At 45.7% G+C, this 18,466-nt stretch overlaps 1 protein-coding gene across 1 annotated transcript; it reads left to right on the forward strand.

Moving 5' to 3' along the window:
- Positions 1 to 2,699: 2,699 nt before the first annotated feature.
- On the forward strand, positions 2,700 to 10,334 carry PTGS2 (prostaglandin-endoperoxide synthase 2). The gene is made up of 10 exons (XM_027749415.2): positions 2,700 to 2,894; positions 3,264 to 3,380; positions 3,491 to 3,634; positions 4,082 to 4,225; positions 4,598 to 4,779; positions 5,560 to 5,643; positions 5,819 to 6,065; positions 6,953 to 7,239; positions 7,403 to 7,550; positions 7,694 to 10,334. Exons 1-10 carry the CDS (start codon positions 2,840 to 2,842, stop codon positions 8,098 to 8,100), a joined length of 1,815 nt encoding a protein of 604 aa, XP_027605216.1. The 5' UTR covers positions 2,700 to 2,839; the 3' UTR covers positions 8,101 to 10,334.
- Positions 10,335 to 18,466: the final 8,132 nt, after the last annotated feature.

Here is an 18,466-nt window from a genome sequence, read left to right on the forward strand (position 1 = left end):
TCCCGTTGCAACGTATAAACAGTTCTTTAGTAGACACAACCCCAAGGCAACAGGTGGGGGTGCCTTCAGAAAAACAGCACTATCCTATCTCCCTGCTTTTCCATCATCTTGGAAAGCTGAAGAATCCCCTCAGCTGTACTGCAGCTGGCAGGCACACAAGAGACTTTCCCCAGGCAAAATCAGACTGAAAAGAGCTCATGTCGCACCGTGTGCAGGGTCAGGTGGAGGTGGACTGTGCTGACAGGTTTTCCAGCTGCAGAAAATGCTGCTTCCCAAGGAGAAATGCCCTCTCTGAAGTTCTGCCCTGTTTCTTGGCTTACACATTGGTTAATTACAATTATCGATTACAATTATCAGCTCTCTGTATTTCCAAGGTCCTCCAAATCCTAGCACAGTTACCTTTGCATTGTCATTTTAGGAGTAATTCTCTGGCTGCACACAATTAGTTCAGTTCTCCCCTCAAGGTTGCTGGTTCTACACCCTAGAAACATTTTCTGGATTTACATTTTCCTATGCACCTTATTAAAATGTAATATATCTCACTCACCTAGTGTTTTCAGTACAGTTTTATTATCTAACATCATCAAGAAAAGCTCTGTGAGATGGAATAAAATCAGTGTAAGATGGACATATAAAATGTACAAAGCCAGACCCTTGATCTATGGCATGGTGTGTACCATGCACTGTACCCTGACCCACTGGACGTCACCAGAATGCCATAATTAATCCATTTGGCTTATGACACCTTGGAATGCAGGAACAAAACATCACCCTTTCAAACTTGGTAAGGCTGAGCAAGACACGAACACAGCCACAACCCACAGGATCAGGCTGCCAAGAGCCATCCTCTGCTTCAAGTGTGTGACCATGGCCAGTGGTTTATGCATGCAAATATATAAATATATCAGTAAATAACATGTGCCTTTTCCTATGCCATAAGAATAATGTGATCATAGCCTTTAGTGCAACATTCCCTAAAACAAGCAGGATGTGCCACTGCTGATGCTCACAAATTATTCACTTGACCACAATAAAATTCTTCAGGATCAAAAATAAGATTTCGTTTAAACTGGCCCGAATCCACTTTCTGTCAAGTCACCACTTTGCAATTTAAACACCACCAGCTTCGAACCTCACAAGGTATCTTAATTAAAGGAGTAAGGGGGGGGGAGGGGGGGGAGTTGTGTTTAATGCTGACCTAGAGGGCGAAAGTGTGAGGGATGGGAGGATGGCAGCCCTCAGCTCCACACTGCAGAGTTGCACAACGGCATGACATCCTCCTGGTTTCATAATTTTACACACGCAACAGAGATTAAAAATAGTAGTAGAGCTTACTAATTAGTAACAAATTATTATGACCAAAAGATAGAGCATCCTCAAGTGGTAAAAGCTCTGCGGCACTCGAGGGAAATGGGGAAAAATTTGTTTACAGGATGACTCTGTGGACTGGGGGGGGGTGTTTTAAAGGAAAAGCGCTGTGGAAAATCACTGGTTGCTTCAAAAATGCCAGATAACGGGATTTGCTCTCGTCAGAAGCACAAATATATAGAAATAAAACTAAATGCCTTCAATATTCATGTTCTCTGCAGCAAGAGTGCTCTGCAGTGTGTGTGACCCTGTGCCCGTCTGGTTAATGAGCATATTAAAATTAAATCATTAATAAGCTGAACCCCACATTCCCAAGAGCTTGAGGGTGAATGGGGTAAGGGGGCAAAATCAGTGGCATTGTGGTGGTGCCCGTTTAGTCTCTGCAGTCACAGTGTTCACAGCACTTTTGCAGTCGGAAAAGCGCATTTACTCCAGAGGTTTTAAAGTATCCCTTGGAAAAGAAGCAGTTTGGGGGGTCTGAAAAACGGGGGGGTGTCTGAAAAAGGGGAGCAGTCTGAGAAAGGGGGCTCTGAAACATGGGAAGGTGAAAAAGGGGGAACTGAAACATGGAGGGTCTGAAATCTGGGGAGCTGAAACGTAGGAGGCTGAAATCTGGGGGGCTGAGACACGTGGGGTTGAAATCTGGGGGGCTGAAATCTGGGGGGAGCTGAAACCCGGGGGTTGAAACATGGGGGGTTGAAACACTGCGAGCTGAAATATGGGGGGTTGAAAAATGGGGGGGTTGAAATACAGGGACCTGAAATCTGGGGGGCTGAAATCTGGGGAGCTGAAACACGAGGGGGGCTGAAACATAGGGGTTGAAAAAGGGGGGGGCTGAAACATGGGAAGCCGAAACATGGGGGGCTGAAATATGGGGAGGTCTGAAACATGGTAGGGGCTGAGAGAGGGGAGTGTGAACAATGGGAGTATGAACATGGGGGGGGTGAAATCCGGGGGGCTGAAACATGGGGGGGCTGAGAACAGGGGATGTGTGAACACTGGGGTGCGAACACGGGGGGCTGTGAGCACTGAGTGTGAACTCGGGGGGCTGTGAGCCCTGAGTGTGAACTCGGGGGGCTGTGAGCCCTGAGTGTGAACAGTGCGGGGCGAACTCGGGGCGCTGTGAGCCCTGAGGGGCGGCAGCCGCCCGGCGCCCCCGAGCTGCCCGCACCTCCCTGCCCTGAGGGGGCCGGCGGGCCGCCCCCGCCAGGCGCCTCCTCCCGCCCCTCACGGCGTTCCCTCACGGCGGCCGCGGTGGCGGTGGCGCGGCAGCGGCCGAGGCTCGATCGGGCGCGGTGAAAGCTTTCGTTCCGTGATGGCAGTTTCCGGATGGGCGGGCGGGGGGTGACTCAGAGCCGCGGCTCGGCATAAATACACCGCGGCGCACCTGGGACCGGCACTGGATCGCGGCGCTGCCGAGCCCCCGCCGAGCCGAGCCGAGCCCAGCCCGCTCACAGCCCCGCACACGGCCATGCTGCTGCTGCCCTGCGCCCTCCTGGCCGCGCTGCTGGCCGCCGGCCACGCCGGTGAGTCCCGCCGGCACCGCCCTGCTCCGCGTTACGGCCGCGCTGTGGATTAATTCACTGCTTTTCCTTTTTGTGTTTCTTGCTCTCTTGTGATCGCTCTAATGTCTGATCTAGGGGTGGCAGGCCCCCGTTGGGCTGTGAGGGGTCATCCCCCTTCCCGGGGGGGATTTATTGCCGTCAGCAAGCGGAGGCGAATTCCTGCGCTTTAAAAGCTGTTCCCTGGTAGCCCGAAGGCTGCTGCGGATGGATGCTCCCTCTGACGCCTCCTCGATAAGCACTACGCTCCAGGGCGCTCTCCTTCCGTGTGTAAAGCCCGGGAATACCGGTGTGGCCGCGTGCGATGCTAATGGAGCTCTGGTTCCCTTGCAGCCAACCCCTGCTGCTCCCACCCCTGCCAGAACAGAGGGGTCTGCATGACGACGGGACCGGATCGCTACCAGTGCGACTGCACGAGGACGGGCTTCTACGGGGAAAACTGCACGACACGTGAGTACCTTAAATCTCCCTTCGCGGGAGTTAAATTGATAAGCCCAGTCCAGCACTGCAGATTGCTCTCAATGGCTGGTTTGTAATAACCTTTCCGTTGTTGCTCGCAGCGGAATTCTTCACGTGGCTCAGGCTAACACTGAAACCATCACCAAACACTGTCCACTACATCCTCACGCACTTCCAAGGAGTCTGGAATATCATCAACAACATTCCCTTCCTGCGGGATGCTATTATGAGATACGTGCTAACGTGTAAGTATGAATGCTCTCTACCAATCCTCCTAAAACTGGCAGAATTAACTCATGGGACTCTAGAATATTGCTCTCCATTAGTCTGTATATAAAATAAACAGCCTAAATTGCACTAGGGTTAAAACACAACCCAAAACTCCAGATTTCTGCATGATGCAGACCTGTATGAAACATGCTAAAGTGCAGTTTGCTCTAATTTCTGCTAGAATCCAGGATTTTGCCAGCATAAACTTTGCTCCAAATTGTTCATGTTAGTAGTGCGATCCAGCTGATAAGCCAGGACCCAGTCCTGTTACTCAGTAACTGTAATCCTATTTAACATCAGTGCCCGATACTTGTGGAATTTACAACTGCTGCCAAGTACATGGAAAAGATCTGGCTTTGTGATTTACTTTTTGAGACTAAAATGTACGGTTGAAAGTAATCAAACACTTCTTTGTCTTTCAGCAAGATCACACTTGATTGACAGCCCACCAACTTACAATACTGATTATAGTTATAAAAGCTGGGAAGCTTATTCCAATCTTTCCTACTACACAAGATCCCTTCCACCTGTAGGACTTGACTGTCCAACACCGATGGGTGTTAAAGGTAAGGAATAAACCAGATGCATAATGTTCACTTTTAGTATTTTCTAAGAGGATAAGTAGAAATTCCTATAAGACTTCCTTGTCTGTAACTTTTTTCAGTGTAGGGGACTTGAAGAATAGCCATGTTTTGGATACATTGTGTGAAGACCTAAAAGATAATTCTTCTGGTTCTCATTACTGAGTTGCATGCTAAAAGCAGGGAACTTAAAAGTTTCTAATAAAATCAACAAAGTGAGCGTAGAAAAGCAGATATTCCCCTTATTTCTATGCTGCTGTCCTTCACTATTACATTGCAAGTCTTAAGCCTTTTTGTTAGGAACAAAAGTAAGTATGACATGAAGAGTTGTCTTGAATATCTCACTCTTTCTCACAGGTAAGAAGGAGCTCCCAGACTCGAAGCTGATTGTGGAGAAGTTTTTGCTAAGGAGAAAGTTTATTCCTGACCCACAAGGCACAAATGTGATGTTCACATTCTTTGCCCAGCACTTCACTCACCAGTTCTTCAAGACAGACCACAAGAAGGGACCCGGCTTCACCAAAGGCCTCGGCCACGGGGTACGTCACAGCTCTGCAACTAACACAGCTCCTGGTGCTCAGGAGCCACTGAGCAGCTGGAATGGCATCCTGCAGGTTGCCAGGGCACACAAACACCTGTGCACACAAACCCATGGGATTGTCCCTCCTAGAACTTCTCCTTAGGCCAGGTCCCAGCACTCCGTAGCATCTCTTCCCGGGTCAGAACCGCGTGCTTTGTGCAAGTGGTTCTGTTTAAAGTACCTGCCCAGTGATGACTCTTATTATTCCCAACGATCTGCTTTCACCTAAAGCTAATGAGTATCCAAAACTTCCCTGGACTCTGTCACTTCCAAAGAGCTATATCCAGCCCTAAGGCATCTTGTGTACTGCTAGTAGGCTTAATTTAAAAATAACTTCAGAAGCAGACTTGGATTTAGGATCTTCACCTAAAAAACAGGCAGCCTTTAGACAAAGTTCTTCACTGTAAGGGTAATTTGTATATCTACACCAAAGCTGTAAACTGTGTCTGTATATACAGAGAGCTGTCTGCATAATAGAAAGTTGCTGACACTTTAAACAGAGTCCTTTTAAATTGGCAATTTCACAACCCCCTCTTACGCAGAGATGGCTCCAGTTGCCAGGAAATAATTTGGCTTCATCTTAAGTATCAGTGGTTGATACTTATAAGGTAGCAGCAATATAATTAAAAGGTAAACATCTAGGGGGTGAACTCCTATTGGCATCCATAGAAGTGGGACCTATCCTAAAATAGCAAAAAATGCAGGTTGGCTTCATGTTCCAAATGCTTTTCTTTTTTAGGTTGACTTGAACCACATTTATGGAGAGACTCTGGAGAGGCAACTTAAACTGAGACTCCGAAAGGATGGAAAGCTAAAATACCAGGTATGTCAGACCTCAAAATTCTTGCCTTTTTGTTGGATGACGTATTTTCTAAATTAGTGCTCCGCGCGTGGTTGATCTAAAGCGCAAGACTAAAGTCAGTGCGAACAGAGCGCAGCTTAACTCCTGAGCGTCATAGCTCACACCTCTTGTTTTATTCCTCCTCCCTCCCTGGCAGATGATCGATGGAGAAATGTACCCCCCGACAGTGAAGGACACCCAGGCGGAGATGCTGTACCCCCCGCACGTGCCGGAGCACCTGCGGTTCTCGGTGGGGCAGGAGGTGTTCGGGCTGGTGCCAGGCCTGATGATGTACGCCACGATCTGGCTGCGGGAGCACAACCGCGTCTGCGACGTCCTCAAACGGGAGCACCCCGAGTGGGACGACGAGCAGCTCTTCCAAACCACGAGGCTCATCTTGATAGGTGGGTGTCACCTCACCTACGTGCAGCTGAGCCTCCTCTCTGAGGTGGAGTAAGAGGGAAGCTGTTGCATCAACTGGCGTGTGAGCGGTGCCCTCACGGCCCGTCACCGGGGCTGTGCTGAGGTACAGCTTCCCCCAGCTCTGCTGAAGACAAAACTGAAGAAAACTGAGCTAAGGGATACTCGATTCCCTTATCTAAGGGAAGCAGAACTGAAAGCAGTGAAAAGGCAGTAAATGAAGGTTCCTTTCTCAGAGAAAGCGTGTGAGGCTACATGACCTCAGGCTCTCAGATCTGGGTTTTTCCCCCCTAGGGTTGAGTCAGTTCAGGTATGCTTTAAAAGAAAGGCTGTGATTAAGTCTAAAGTTCAGGAGGTTATGTAAAACATAACTCCACATATTTCTCTTATCTAATTGTCTGCTCAGTGGTATTTCATCCTATGTGAGAGGTGATGTACTCCAAGCTTGAAAAGACCTTGCCCAAACTGAAACTGTAAACCAGGACAGTTGTATGATGTGGCTCAGAAGCTGAGATTTGCTTTCAGACATCAACTTTCTTCATTATCCCCTCCCTCTATCCTGTGACTGAACACAGTGTAGATACTGCTGTGTGCTGTTCTGGGGAGGGTACAAGGAACTGCATCTTGGGTGGGAGTGGGAAAGCAAGCACTACCACAGCCAAAAGCTCCTGGGATTTTAAGTACTGTTCCACCCCTTAGTCACATAAAATAGATGAATTGCTTTCTAGAAGAGATTACAGAATGTTGAAGTGTTTGTTGTCCTGATCAATACAGCATTTTTTAGAACAATTCAGAAAGGGTGTTTTCTCCACCGCCTAAACTTTCTCAGGGAACCAGTGCCAATATTCTCTGCTGTGTCTTTGTCCCACAGGAGAGACAATCAAGATTGTCATTGAGGACTATGTGCAGCACTTGAGTGGGTACCACTTCAAGCTCAAGTTTGACCCCGAGCTGCTGTTCAACCAGCGGTTCCAGTACCAGAACCGGATCGCAGCCGAGTTCAACACCCTGTACCACTGGCACCCGCTGCTGCCCGACACCTTCCAGATCCATGACCAGGAGTACACTTTCCAGCAGTTCCTCTACAACAACTCCATCATGCTGGAGCACGGCCTTTCCCACATGGTGAAATCTTTCTCCAAGCAAAGTGCTGGCAGGGTAGGTACCTCCTCAAGTTGCCGGTGAACCAAGAGAGGCATAAGCTGGGCGTGGGACAAGGGAATAGAATAAAGCTATTTAAAACTAATCACAGACTGTAAAGGCACAGCTTCCTCATGACTCTTATCAGAAGATCTTACTACTTTTCATCTTGATTAACCAGGTTGCTGGTGGGAAGAACGTTCCTGCTGCAGTACAGAAAGTGGCCAAGGCTTCAATTGACCAGAGCAGGCAAATGAGATACCAGTCCTTGAACGAGTACAGGAAACGCTTCATGCTGAAACCATTCAGATCCTTTGAAGAACTTACAGGTAACAGTTCTCATCCTTCAGAGCAAATGAGGGCCACTTCCTTAAAAGGCTCACAGAGTCCTACAATATTATTGCTGGACTCGAGCAGGATAGTCTTGTGAGTAAAGTAGGATTTTTCCACTAATGGTTTTTACTCGTTACAGGAGAAAAGGAAATGGCAGCTGAGCTGGAGGAGCTGTATGGAGACATTGATGCCATGGAGCTGTACCCAGGCCTTCTGGTGGAAAAGCCACGCCCAGGTGCCATCTTTGGAGAAACCATGGTGGAGATGGGAGCCCCGTTCTCCCTGAAGGGACTGATGGGCAATGCCATCTGCTCCCCTGAGTACTGGAAGCCCAGCACCTTCGGTGGCAAAGTGGGCTTTGACATCATCAACACTGCCTCCTTGCAAAAGCTCATCTGCAACAATGTCAAGGGCTGTCCCTTCACTGCCTTCCACATCCTAAGTCCTGAACCCACAGAGGCGACCATTAACGTTAGTACCTCAAAAACAGCCATGGAAGATATCAACCCCACACTACTGCTGAAAGAGCGCTCTGCTGAGTTGTAGAAACCCACCTATTTATTTATTTAACTGTGTTATTTATTCTATTTATGGCTTAGTATTTAAAAACTAGGAAAAAAAAAACACTTGAGCATCTTCATTGTGGGGGTTGCCTTAGATTCCTTACTCAGGTAAGGCTTCCATTTACAAAAAGGGATTTTCTCTGTATGAGCTGGACAGTGGTGAATCCCTTGTTTAAAATCTTCTGTAACAGAACTATGTATTCCAAAGTGGACAAAGGTTCCAACTCTTTTTTTTTTTTTTATGTTGTTTTAATACTTGATGAAGCGGGGGGGTGGTGGCTTTGTCTGCTTTGTCTGGTGGTTTTCATAGGTCACGTAACACTACAAAAGCAAGTTTTTGTCTCAGCAGCTTAAACTTGAAAACAGCTGTTGGCCTAAAAGAACAAGAAAAATCTGACTTAATGAAAACTGCCAGAAGAGATTATGAATTCAGTATGAGAACTCAAAGATTAATGAAAAAATACATATACTTGAGACTCACTTATTTATGAAAGGTCAGAAAATGCATTGCATTTGTCATTGATACTACCTCTCCTTCATTGCTGATAAGGCACTTTGTATCATAATTTATAGGTTCCTTATGTGTAAATCCACTTCTGGATTTACATGAAACTAACTATTTTTAAATACTTTTTTATTATTTAATTTTTTAAAGAAAATAGAGCTTTTCTTGGCTTCTACTTCTTTTTGAAGCGTGTGTCACAGAAGTATTAGTTGTGTGAGGGGGTGAGAATGAGGTACTGAGCTTAGCAATAACTGACTCTCAGGCTGCAATACAAGGCTGCTTGTGTTGGAATACAGCTGTTTTTATTGTGTAACTTTGGGGAGGTCTTAAACTTAGCCCAAGGTACTGGTATTCTTTTCATAGCTGTAGTTCTCTGGTTTACTTGATAATTTGATGTCTGTCCCTCCGAGGACAGAAGGACAGTGTAGCTGTAGTTAGGCTGTGGCTCTGGTTTAGCTTTGTGTTCCCAAAACAGGGGGATTATTGGGGAGCAGTGAAAGCTGAGCAGTTGTGCAAACACACAGAAAGCAGAACACAGAGTAGATTTAGCAGCACTTTAAGGCACAGAGCCTTGAAAGGCTTATGTCTGTGTACACAAGTTGTACATGCAATTTGTAGTTCTACTTACTGGGGGGAGGAGGGATAATGTTTTATTTATAATTTATAAACAGAGGCATTTTAAGTAATTGGCTTAAACTTCATTAAAACTGGCTAGTACAAAAACTCATATTTGTCCTGATCCAGCACTAAAATATCTAGTCTCATCTGGGCACTTAAGTTACACAGGATCTTGTACCAGCACTTCAGACTTTGCATGTAAGGGTATCTTTTTTTAATTTCTAGAGAGGAAATGTAGAAGATGATCTTCCCATAAAAACAGCTGGGGAACTATAGGGAAAAAGAAAATGTCACTTCAGACTGGAATAGAGCAGCAACCTGGTACTCTGTGCCCCTGCCCAAAATTCCTTGACTACTTGTGGAAAAGGACTTGAGTTTTCTGTCTCATCTGAATCTCTCACGCACTTGTAGAGGCTTGTGCACTGTAAGGACTCTGGCAATAGTGTAGTTTGTCTGTGACTTGTGTTTCCATTGATTTGTGTAGAGGCAGTGCTGACCTTTGGCTGTGTAGGTCTCGTTGCCATGAACAGCTGAACCAAGATCTCCTGCAGCCATCGATACCAGGGACTGACTTGGGCTGGTCTTTGGTATGGATGCTTTGGGAGCAAGAAGGGCATTTGTTTTCCTTTTTCTGTTTGAAGCATGAAGAAGGAAAAACCTTCAATCACCTTGTACCCAAAGGTGGTCGGTGCTGCACTTGCTAAAGAGTGAAAACTGCTGGGACTCTTGTTCACCATGTACCTGTCAATGAGCTCCATCTTTGGAACACCCTTCGGAGCACCCTTCTGCTGTTAACTGAGGAAAAGTGTTGGGCTCACAAGGGGAGGCAAGTCTGGACAGATCTAGCTGTTTTGGGGTAGGCAAAGAGGAAGTCCTCAGAGCATGTCACTGGAGTTAAGTTACAAGCTGCTTCAGCAAGGAATCCTGTTCACTCTGCATTTTGTACTCTGCAGCCACATTTCGACTGTCACTGTCTGTGATGGGACCCAGCCTGCTGGGTTTGGCTGGGTTCAACTTGCTCGTGATAAACGTGTATGTTTGAGATTATTTATTGAAAATTCTGTGAATAGTTTTTCACTTTATTTTTGTAGGACAACAACAATGTTGCTAAAATGCAATTGTTTATATAAATAAATTGAAAACATTACTTTTGTGGGCTCCTCTGCTCGTGATTTCCTTCAGCACTATTTAGTATGAAACAGTTCTTCAGTTGGTTTGCCACTCAAGATTAAATGGAGGATTACAGGGCATTACCAACAGCATTAAATTCTCTCAAGACATGCCTATCATCCAAATGCAGCAATTTTTTCCCCTTTGGTCACCGGTGAAAAGGGATTTCACTGTGCCATCCCTGGAGAATCCAGCTCCTCTTATCCATGCTGGAGACGCTAAAGGTGCTTTACAGGGAAAGTGCAGTGTTGGGGTTGCACAACACTGCCTTGGTGTATCTGACCTCCCTTATCACTTCCCTTTCCCCAGCAAGCACAGTCCAGAGCTGTTTCCATTCGTGCTTGGCATACTCCAGAGGGGAAAACTGCTTTGGGATGCAGGTGACCACTGGACCAGAGCAGGGCTCTGATCCATCAAAACAGGGATGGGGGAGCAGGAGCTGGTGCAGTGTGACCCTCTCCTACAAAGAGCACCTTTGAGGCCACCCACCCTCCTCCCTTACGTCTTCACCTCTGATAAGAAATGTGGGGAAGGTGGGAAGGAGACACCCCAGGGGATCCTGCATCTTGTACTGCCTCAGTCACTCACCACCCCCAGCACCCAATGTCACCTCAGGCCCCTTCTGTGTTCAGTCCCCCACTGTCACTCCCTTTGCACTGCCTCTGGTGCTGCCCCATCCCAGTATTGGTGCCCTGTCCTCTCACAGCCTCTGTCCTTCAGCCAGAGCCACCTTCCTTCCAGCCACCCAAAATCCTTTTTGGTCCAAAGCTCATCCCTGTGTCCCCCTGGTCAATATTTCCAACCAGCCTCCATCCCTGAGAATATGACAGTTCTGCCTCTGCTCTGGAGCTCCTTTCCATCTCCACCACTGTGCAGTTCCTTCATATTCCTATTGCACCCGGGCTCCCAAACACCTCCAGCAATATTCCTCAGCTTAAAATTCAGTCCTCCTCGCTTCAGTGACCATCTTCAGCCCCCAAAGCGCAACGTCCTGAGGATCCTTCCGAAAGCATCCCTCCAGTCCCTCTGCTGGCTGCAAGCAGAGGCTGTGGGTGCACAGAGACAGGTACAGACCACGGATGAGCAATGTGAGGCTTTGTTTCCTTAACAGCCTGTCAACTCATTCTCGCTAATTAATTGCTGACACGTCCCTGTTGTGAAGGGAAGCTGAGCAAGGGAGTGAGCAAAGACAAGGCTGGTCACTTCAGCGGGACGATGACGGGCTCGGCCACAGCCGCCGAGGTGCTCGCAGGGAAAACCCACAGCGAGGAGGCAGCAGCAAGGTCACCCATGGAGAAGGTGTTTTGGGTGCCCTAATTAGGGAAGGGCCAGTCTGGATGGATTCACACATGCTGGATGAGATAGTTTGATCACGGAGGAGCTCCTCCTTCCCTCTGAGCAGGGGCACGTCCCGATGATACAAAAGACAAGAATGTTCCCCAGAGGAAAAAACCTGCCCTGAAAAATACTCGCTCTCCAGCCTGGGCTGAGGGAGCTGTTTCACCCGAGGCAATGTGGTGAAGGAGGGAAACCCATCCAGGCACATGAGAGCTCCGTGCTTTGGGAGCAGGTCACCAGCAGCATCACCTTCACCCAGGGCTGTCCCACACGTCACTTGCTCGTTCCCACTGCGTAAGAATTCCTTACGGATGCTGAGTCGGAGCCCTGCGGGCACCTGACCAGGTTTGCTTCTCCACACTCACTGAGGTGTGCTGGCCTTTAGCTGGAGCACAGTGCTCCCAAGGCAGCTGCTTTGCCTGGATTTTGGGAGACATTTCTGTCACAAGCAGCTTCTCCATGGCAAGAAAATACTTCAATTTCCAGCACCAATCCAGAAAAGTCAGCAGGTAGTTTGACCAAGCTGCAGGAAGGGTAGGAAGGAGAGAGGGAATGGATACATCACTTGTTCCCTGCCTATTCACAGCTACTGAAATAAGGGAAAAGCTCTGGAAAAGCTTATTGCAAATATGTGCTGTTTCCTTCAGAAGACAAGGAAGGAAAATACCTAAACGTTATAAGAATATATATATATATACACACATAGGAAAGAAAGGAATAGGCTGTAGTTCTATATACTAAATATGGAAAAGGAGGTGAAGGGAGAAATCCTAATATACTCTAAATATGGAAAAGGAGGTGAAGGGACAGATCCTAATATACTCTGAATATGGAAAAGGAGGTGAAGGGACAGATCCCATCATCATCATGGCTAGGCTTCGCGAAGGAAGATTTGGGACAGATCCCAACCCCTTTGCTAAAAGGCTAAAAGGTTTGAAAAGAGCCACACAAGGCATAAATGCAGCAGTATAACAAAGAAATATCATATGGAAAAAAACTCTCCTTGGGAAGAGCTGAGTGCTCCTCTTCCTTTAATATGGAATTTCAGTTTGGATGTAACATTATACTGATATATAGATATACATGATTGCTTTCTAATTATAATTTTTTTTTTTAATTAGTATAAAATCTCCAGTGACTCCTGTACTCACTTACTCTCTAAGTCCAGACATTTTCATTAGTATTGGCAAGGGATTGATCTCATCCAAAAGAAACCCCAGCTACTGCCTTCCTCCTCTGCCATTGAGAAGCGAGACAAACAAGAAAGTAGATGTCAAGAAAGTGAGAAGGGAAAAGGTAGCCCAAGAAATTCACCACTTTTCCTTTCTGGGATTTTCTTGTCTGAAAATCCTGAGCCCTCAGACAAAATCTCGGTGTTCACTTCCAGACACGCTAAAGCTTCAGAAAGCAGAGTCAGAGGTGGCCTGGGCAAGTTGGGAGCTGAGCACCTTGGGGAGAGGGAGCCTGTTAAAGCTGGTGAGATCTCACCAGTTTGCTACTGGGAGAGGGCAGGGTACAAAGCTTGACTCATACTGGTTACTTGTCCTCAGCTCTGGGCAAGCCGAGCTGTTTCATCCCGCGGGAGTTCCCCACTGGATAGGAAGCAAAGCATGGAAACCCCAAATCTGGGCAAAGAAGGAAGAAGGCAAATAATGTTCAAAGCATCTATTTTCAAACCAACTCTCTGCATACCCATGAGGATCTATGGATCAATGCCCCACCCCTAGAAGTGTCCAAGGCCAGGTTGGACGGGGCTTGGAGCAACCTGGTGGAAGGTGTCCCTGTCATGGCAGGGGGTGGCACTGGATGGGCTTTAAGGTCCCTTCTACCCCAGAGCAGTCTGTGATTCTGTGATTCTGTCCAGCCCAAGGCAAGTCATATTTACAGAAAGCTGAAAATATTGCAGTTTCCAACCGACTGTAACACCAATATCTTTTTTTTCCTGTTAAATTAGTGGTACTTACCTGAAAGGCACTGGGAAAACACGAAGTGTCACACAACTGGGAGCATCCTGCTTGCAAGTGTCTCAGATCTTTAATCAACACAATCATTAAGGTTGGAAAATGCCTCCAAAATCAGAGTAGTAGTCCAGGCTTCTCTCTTAGGATAAACCCCAAAATACTCACAAGACAACGGGGGAACTTCATTCTTGCTGTGTATTTTATTTTTCCCAGTAACGAGGTGTAGCTCATTACTGCAGGCTTCCACCCTAACCCTAACCCTGTCCCAACCTGCCCTGCTGACAGGGAACTTTAACACCCATTCATTTTCCCCAAAAGCACTGCATTTGTGGTTGACTTTTTCTGTGGGAGCGCATGAAACATTTTAAATACACACACACACAGCCCAAGATGGGCCAAGGAGTGAAAGCAGTGCCCATGACTCCAAGCCCCGTGGAGGCTGGAGAAGGCGTGTTTCCCACACCTTCCCATCCCTAAACCATGAAGATCTACCCAAAGAAAATGCTTTCATGGGCATTCATCAAAGAAACACTGCAGGTCACACAGGCTTTGGCTAATAAGGATGTTCCTGAATGTGTGCTGGTGGGTCTTCAGAGGCAGGAGATGAAACCAAGACCCCAAGAAGCATCACGACTTTGGGGTAAAAACCCATCTCTGTGAGCCTGCAAAAGAATCTTTTAATACGATTTTAAGCCCCAAAAATCATCAGCTAAAAGCCACGATGCCAACTCCAGATATGCTCTTCAGCACCTTCCAAACCTTGCCCTGAGAACTGACACGACTTGATGGCCCTTCAGCTGTGGCTTTGCGGCCTGTTGCTTAGACAATATTAATTATTCCTGCCTAACAAACAATGGCAGAGTTGCAAAGGAGCAGTTGTAGGTGCTAATTAAAACAAATGTGCGTTGAGCTGGCTCGGATGTGAAACAGAAGTTCTTACATAAGGCGGGGATGTGTGACCAGTGATCCGACCTCATCCCAGAGCACATGGTGAAAAGGTATTATGTCAAGTGAGACAGAGGAGGAGACACCATTCCAAGTGAATCAGGGCTGAGATTTTTATAGCACAGAGAATTTCAATGAAAGCAGGGGGGGAAAAAAGCATTTCTAAATTAGAAATGGACTGAACTTTCTGAGTGTCCAATGAATTGGTAGAATTTCGGCCAAATTCAGGATGTATTTCTGGCACTGGGACAATGACCCACCTTCTTTTGACTGTTGGCTGGGTGAAGTGTTTCAGTGTTTGTCATCAGAACTGGCCCAGTGTGGACGGTAAAGATAAGATTTCCCAATCTGATCATTAAATGGATCAATTAAAATATATAAAACTGTCCCAAAAGCAAGCTGACATTGCTGTATAGTACCCTTGGGTGTTCTCAATAATCTTCACTCTATATCAGATGTGGTTTTCATTCAATTATAAGAGCTCTCCTGCTGAGTAGGCGGAGATGGAAACTTCAGTTCAGTGTTTTATCCATGTGTTCTTCCCCAGTCTGCAGAAAGAAAAAGAATATTTGCCTCATTTTGAGGGAAATTTGAGGAGCATATGAACACCCTCCATGAAGACCCAATTAGTATGTGCCCTAAGTATAGAACAAACATTGGAACATTTAAGGAGAGATGAGACTTTGAAAAGCACTCTGCTTCAGCAGAGCCCAGGGGATTGGTTTCTACACCTCTTGGTCACTTCCCAAAACATCTCCTGAGATCTTCTGTCTGAGAGTGAAGCCCACACCTCCCCCAGAGTGCCAGCAAGGGCTCTGCACCCCTTAGGAAATAGGTGCCAAATGTGTGAGGCTTTCCAGTTAAAATATCACTTGAAATAGGAAAAAAACAAGGGCAGGCAATGGCTTACAGCGAGCCAAGATCAATAGTGCTTCACAGCCTGAGTTTTAAATGCAACAGCAAAAATAAAACCACTTCTCGTATGAGGCTTTGTGAATAGAGAATTAAAATCCCCAGGGGTCCTGATTTTGTAGGAAGCTGATTTCCCCTTTGAAGTCACTTCCTCAGCCACCCTTTTTGTAAATATTTCTCATAACTGCCTTTAAACCTTCTTTGCAAACAAGTGAACATTTATCACCATCTTCTTAAACATTTGTTTATTCAATAGTCGGGTGTACCATGACTTCAGCTGCCACATCCAACATGACACTGGTAGAGTTGCACATGATTTGAATAATGTTGGGCTGCTGCAAACACGATTTGCAAGGTGTGTGTCCTTTTCCAGGCACAAGGAGCTATTTTAGCAGTACTTCCCACTCTCCATCTTCAGTGGGATGCGATGGCAAGACAAGTACAAAGCCCTTTCCATGTGTAATTTGTTAAAGAACTGAAAAATCTGCACGTGTCACTCAACATAAAACAGCCCCTCGGGGTGCTGAGTGCAAACGAAACACATTGAAAAAGTCATCTTTAACTGTACATCAGGTTTAGAACTGGTTCTAGAAAAATTAAGAGCTTATTTGCATCTCCTGACCTTGCAAAAATGGCCAGGGAAGCTCCCCTGAAAAGGTTCCCACGAGATTTCTGTCCCTTCTGATTTCAGCCCGATACTACAAGACCAGACTGCAGGACAGAATTTTTAAGGTTTTTTTTTTCCTTCTTCCCTTACAGACCTGGAAGCAGGAGACAGACTGAGGAACTATTGGCTTCAGCAATTTCATAACAGTTTTTCTGAGACCAAATTAGTTTGAGAGGAGGATGTGCAACTCCTCATCACATTAAATCTGTTTGCTTATTGTCAGCAACTACAAAATTTACTGGAGGAACTGGAAGTCATGTAAATCATCCTGAGTGACTAATAAAATTTTTATTTATTTGCCTCTAGCTCCATTTTCACAGGCAGATCCTTCCTGTACAAAATAAGTTACCCTGCTCATGATTCAGCACATGAATGGGTAGGCAGCACGGGAGGCTGTGAATAAGATTCTTTATCTTTAAATGGCCGTAAAAGCACCCACTTGAATAAAGCTTTGACAGAGCAATTCATCATCAGATTTTAGGCTAGTCTAGATTTGCTTGACTTGCACAAAGCCAGCCCCACCTTCCAGTTCACAGCCACACTCAATTCTCCTCAAATCAAGTTCTCCTTACTCCATTGTTGGTGTTTATTCACAAAGAATTTAATGATTGCACACTTTCAGTTCCCTAATAAACCCCTTCCTCATTTCCCTCCTGCCCATCCTTCTTCTCATGACCCTTAGGGCACGGACTCTGGGGCACAGACAAGAAGAAGTGAATTTACTTAAGAGAGGAGTTTCATAAAAGTCAATTTTTTCTGCAAATTTTGCTTTTTGATTTAACTGAACTGTTTTGTACCAATATAAAATCTATCTAAAAGCTTGAAAAATGTGAACATTCAGATTTTCAGCCCACTTTCTTTTTCCAGACAACCCTGGTATGACTTAGATTGGTCTAAAAGTGGCCAAGTCACATTTATTATCAGAAGTTGAAGGTGAGCAACTGGACTCTTGTGCAGGGGCTCATACTTTGGGCTTGGTACCTCTGCCAATCCCAGCACAGGGCAGAAGACCTTGGAAAGCATCTCCAAATCCTATTGTATGCTATAATAAACCTCTTCCAAGTTTTAATCTTTGCAATTTAAAATACTCTTCAGCAGCCTATGATAAGGTTTCTTTTAAGCTTCTTGATTAGTATTTAAACAAGAATATATTTTTTTAGTGTTTAAACAAGAATATATTATAAGGAAAATAACATTTTTAATGTAGAATGGAGTGTAACATAGGAATGTTGCAATGAATAAAAGCAAAGTTAATGTTTAAAAGAAATACAGACCTATTAAGATAAAGAAATGCATATTAGGCAATAAATAGCTTCAGCCCTACTTCACAATGATATCAGAAATCAAAACAGGTGAAATGAAACCAATTTTAAAATAAATATATTAATGATAAGAGGGGAACACAATAGGAAAAATCCATGGAAGGGCAGGGCTGAGGTTCCCTTGGCTGAGCATAGCATTTAAATAAGAAATGTGGAATTTTACTCTCAAACTCATTTTTTCTTTTTCTTTTCTTTTTTTTTTTTTTAAATATTTTACAATCTAATTACAAAGTCCCTACATGTCTAGCCAAATTCTTAACCTACCCATCAGCATGGCCCTTAATCAAAAAGTTATAGAATCATGGAACGATTTGGGCCAGAAGGGACCTTAAAGATCGTTGTGTTCCAACCCACTGGTGGAGTTGCTCCTCTCAGGCGCCATGGGCCACGGCCAGAGCTGCAGGAACTCATTTGTAACCTTTTCAGGCTGGGACCTGGACTTTTCCTGATCTCCCACAAAAGCATCTTTAAGGGCAAGTTTATTTTTCTTCATAATATTACGCACACGGAGTGGACTCATGGTGAGTAAGGGGTGGACGTGAGGAACCACGTCCAGTCAGAACTGGAAGACACATGAGTTTGTTTTCACCTCTTTTGTATCCTGGGAAGCAAGGAAATGTCTCAGCTTGAGCCCATGGAAATTTTTGGACAAATCTGTCTTTTGTTGGAATGTAATACTTTCATGGAAACAAGCCAAGTTCAACTAAACTGTCCTTGGGAAGAATTTCTCAGGTCTAACAAGGAATGTCTTGATCAAAACACAGCTGAGACCTTCCCCTTCCCCTCCATCTGACAGATAGAGGGGAGGTTTAACCTCTCATGGAGACTCTTGGACAAGTGCTTGGGATAAGCTTTTGCAATGCCTCAATCCTCCAGGTAAGTACATTAACTTCCAATAAACTCACTGTTGC

The sequence above is a fragment of the Pipra filicauda genome, unplaced genomic scaffold (genome assembly GCF_003945595.2).
Source record: "Pipra filicauda isolate LSUMZ 115617 unplaced genomic scaffold, ASM394559v2 scaffold347_size1265977_pilon, whole genome shotgun sequence".
NCBI classification, from domain to species: domain Eukaryota; kingdom Metazoa; phylum Chordata; class Aves; order Passeriformes; family Pipridae; genus Pipra; species Pipra filicauda.

Coding starts and splice junctions, on each gene's coding strand:
- PTGS2 (XM_027749415.2), top strand. CDS start 2,840: ATGCTGCTGCTGCCCTGCGCCCTCCTGGCCGCGCTGCTGGCCGCCGGC. Junction 4,226..4,597: donor AACACCGATGGGTGTTAAAG/GTAAGGAATAAA, acceptor TCTTTCTCACAG/GTAAGAAGGAGCTCCCAGAC. Junction 4,780..5,559: donor CCAAAGGCCTCGGCCACGGG/GTACGTCACAGC, acceptor TTTCTTTTTTAG/GTTGACTTGAACCACATTTA.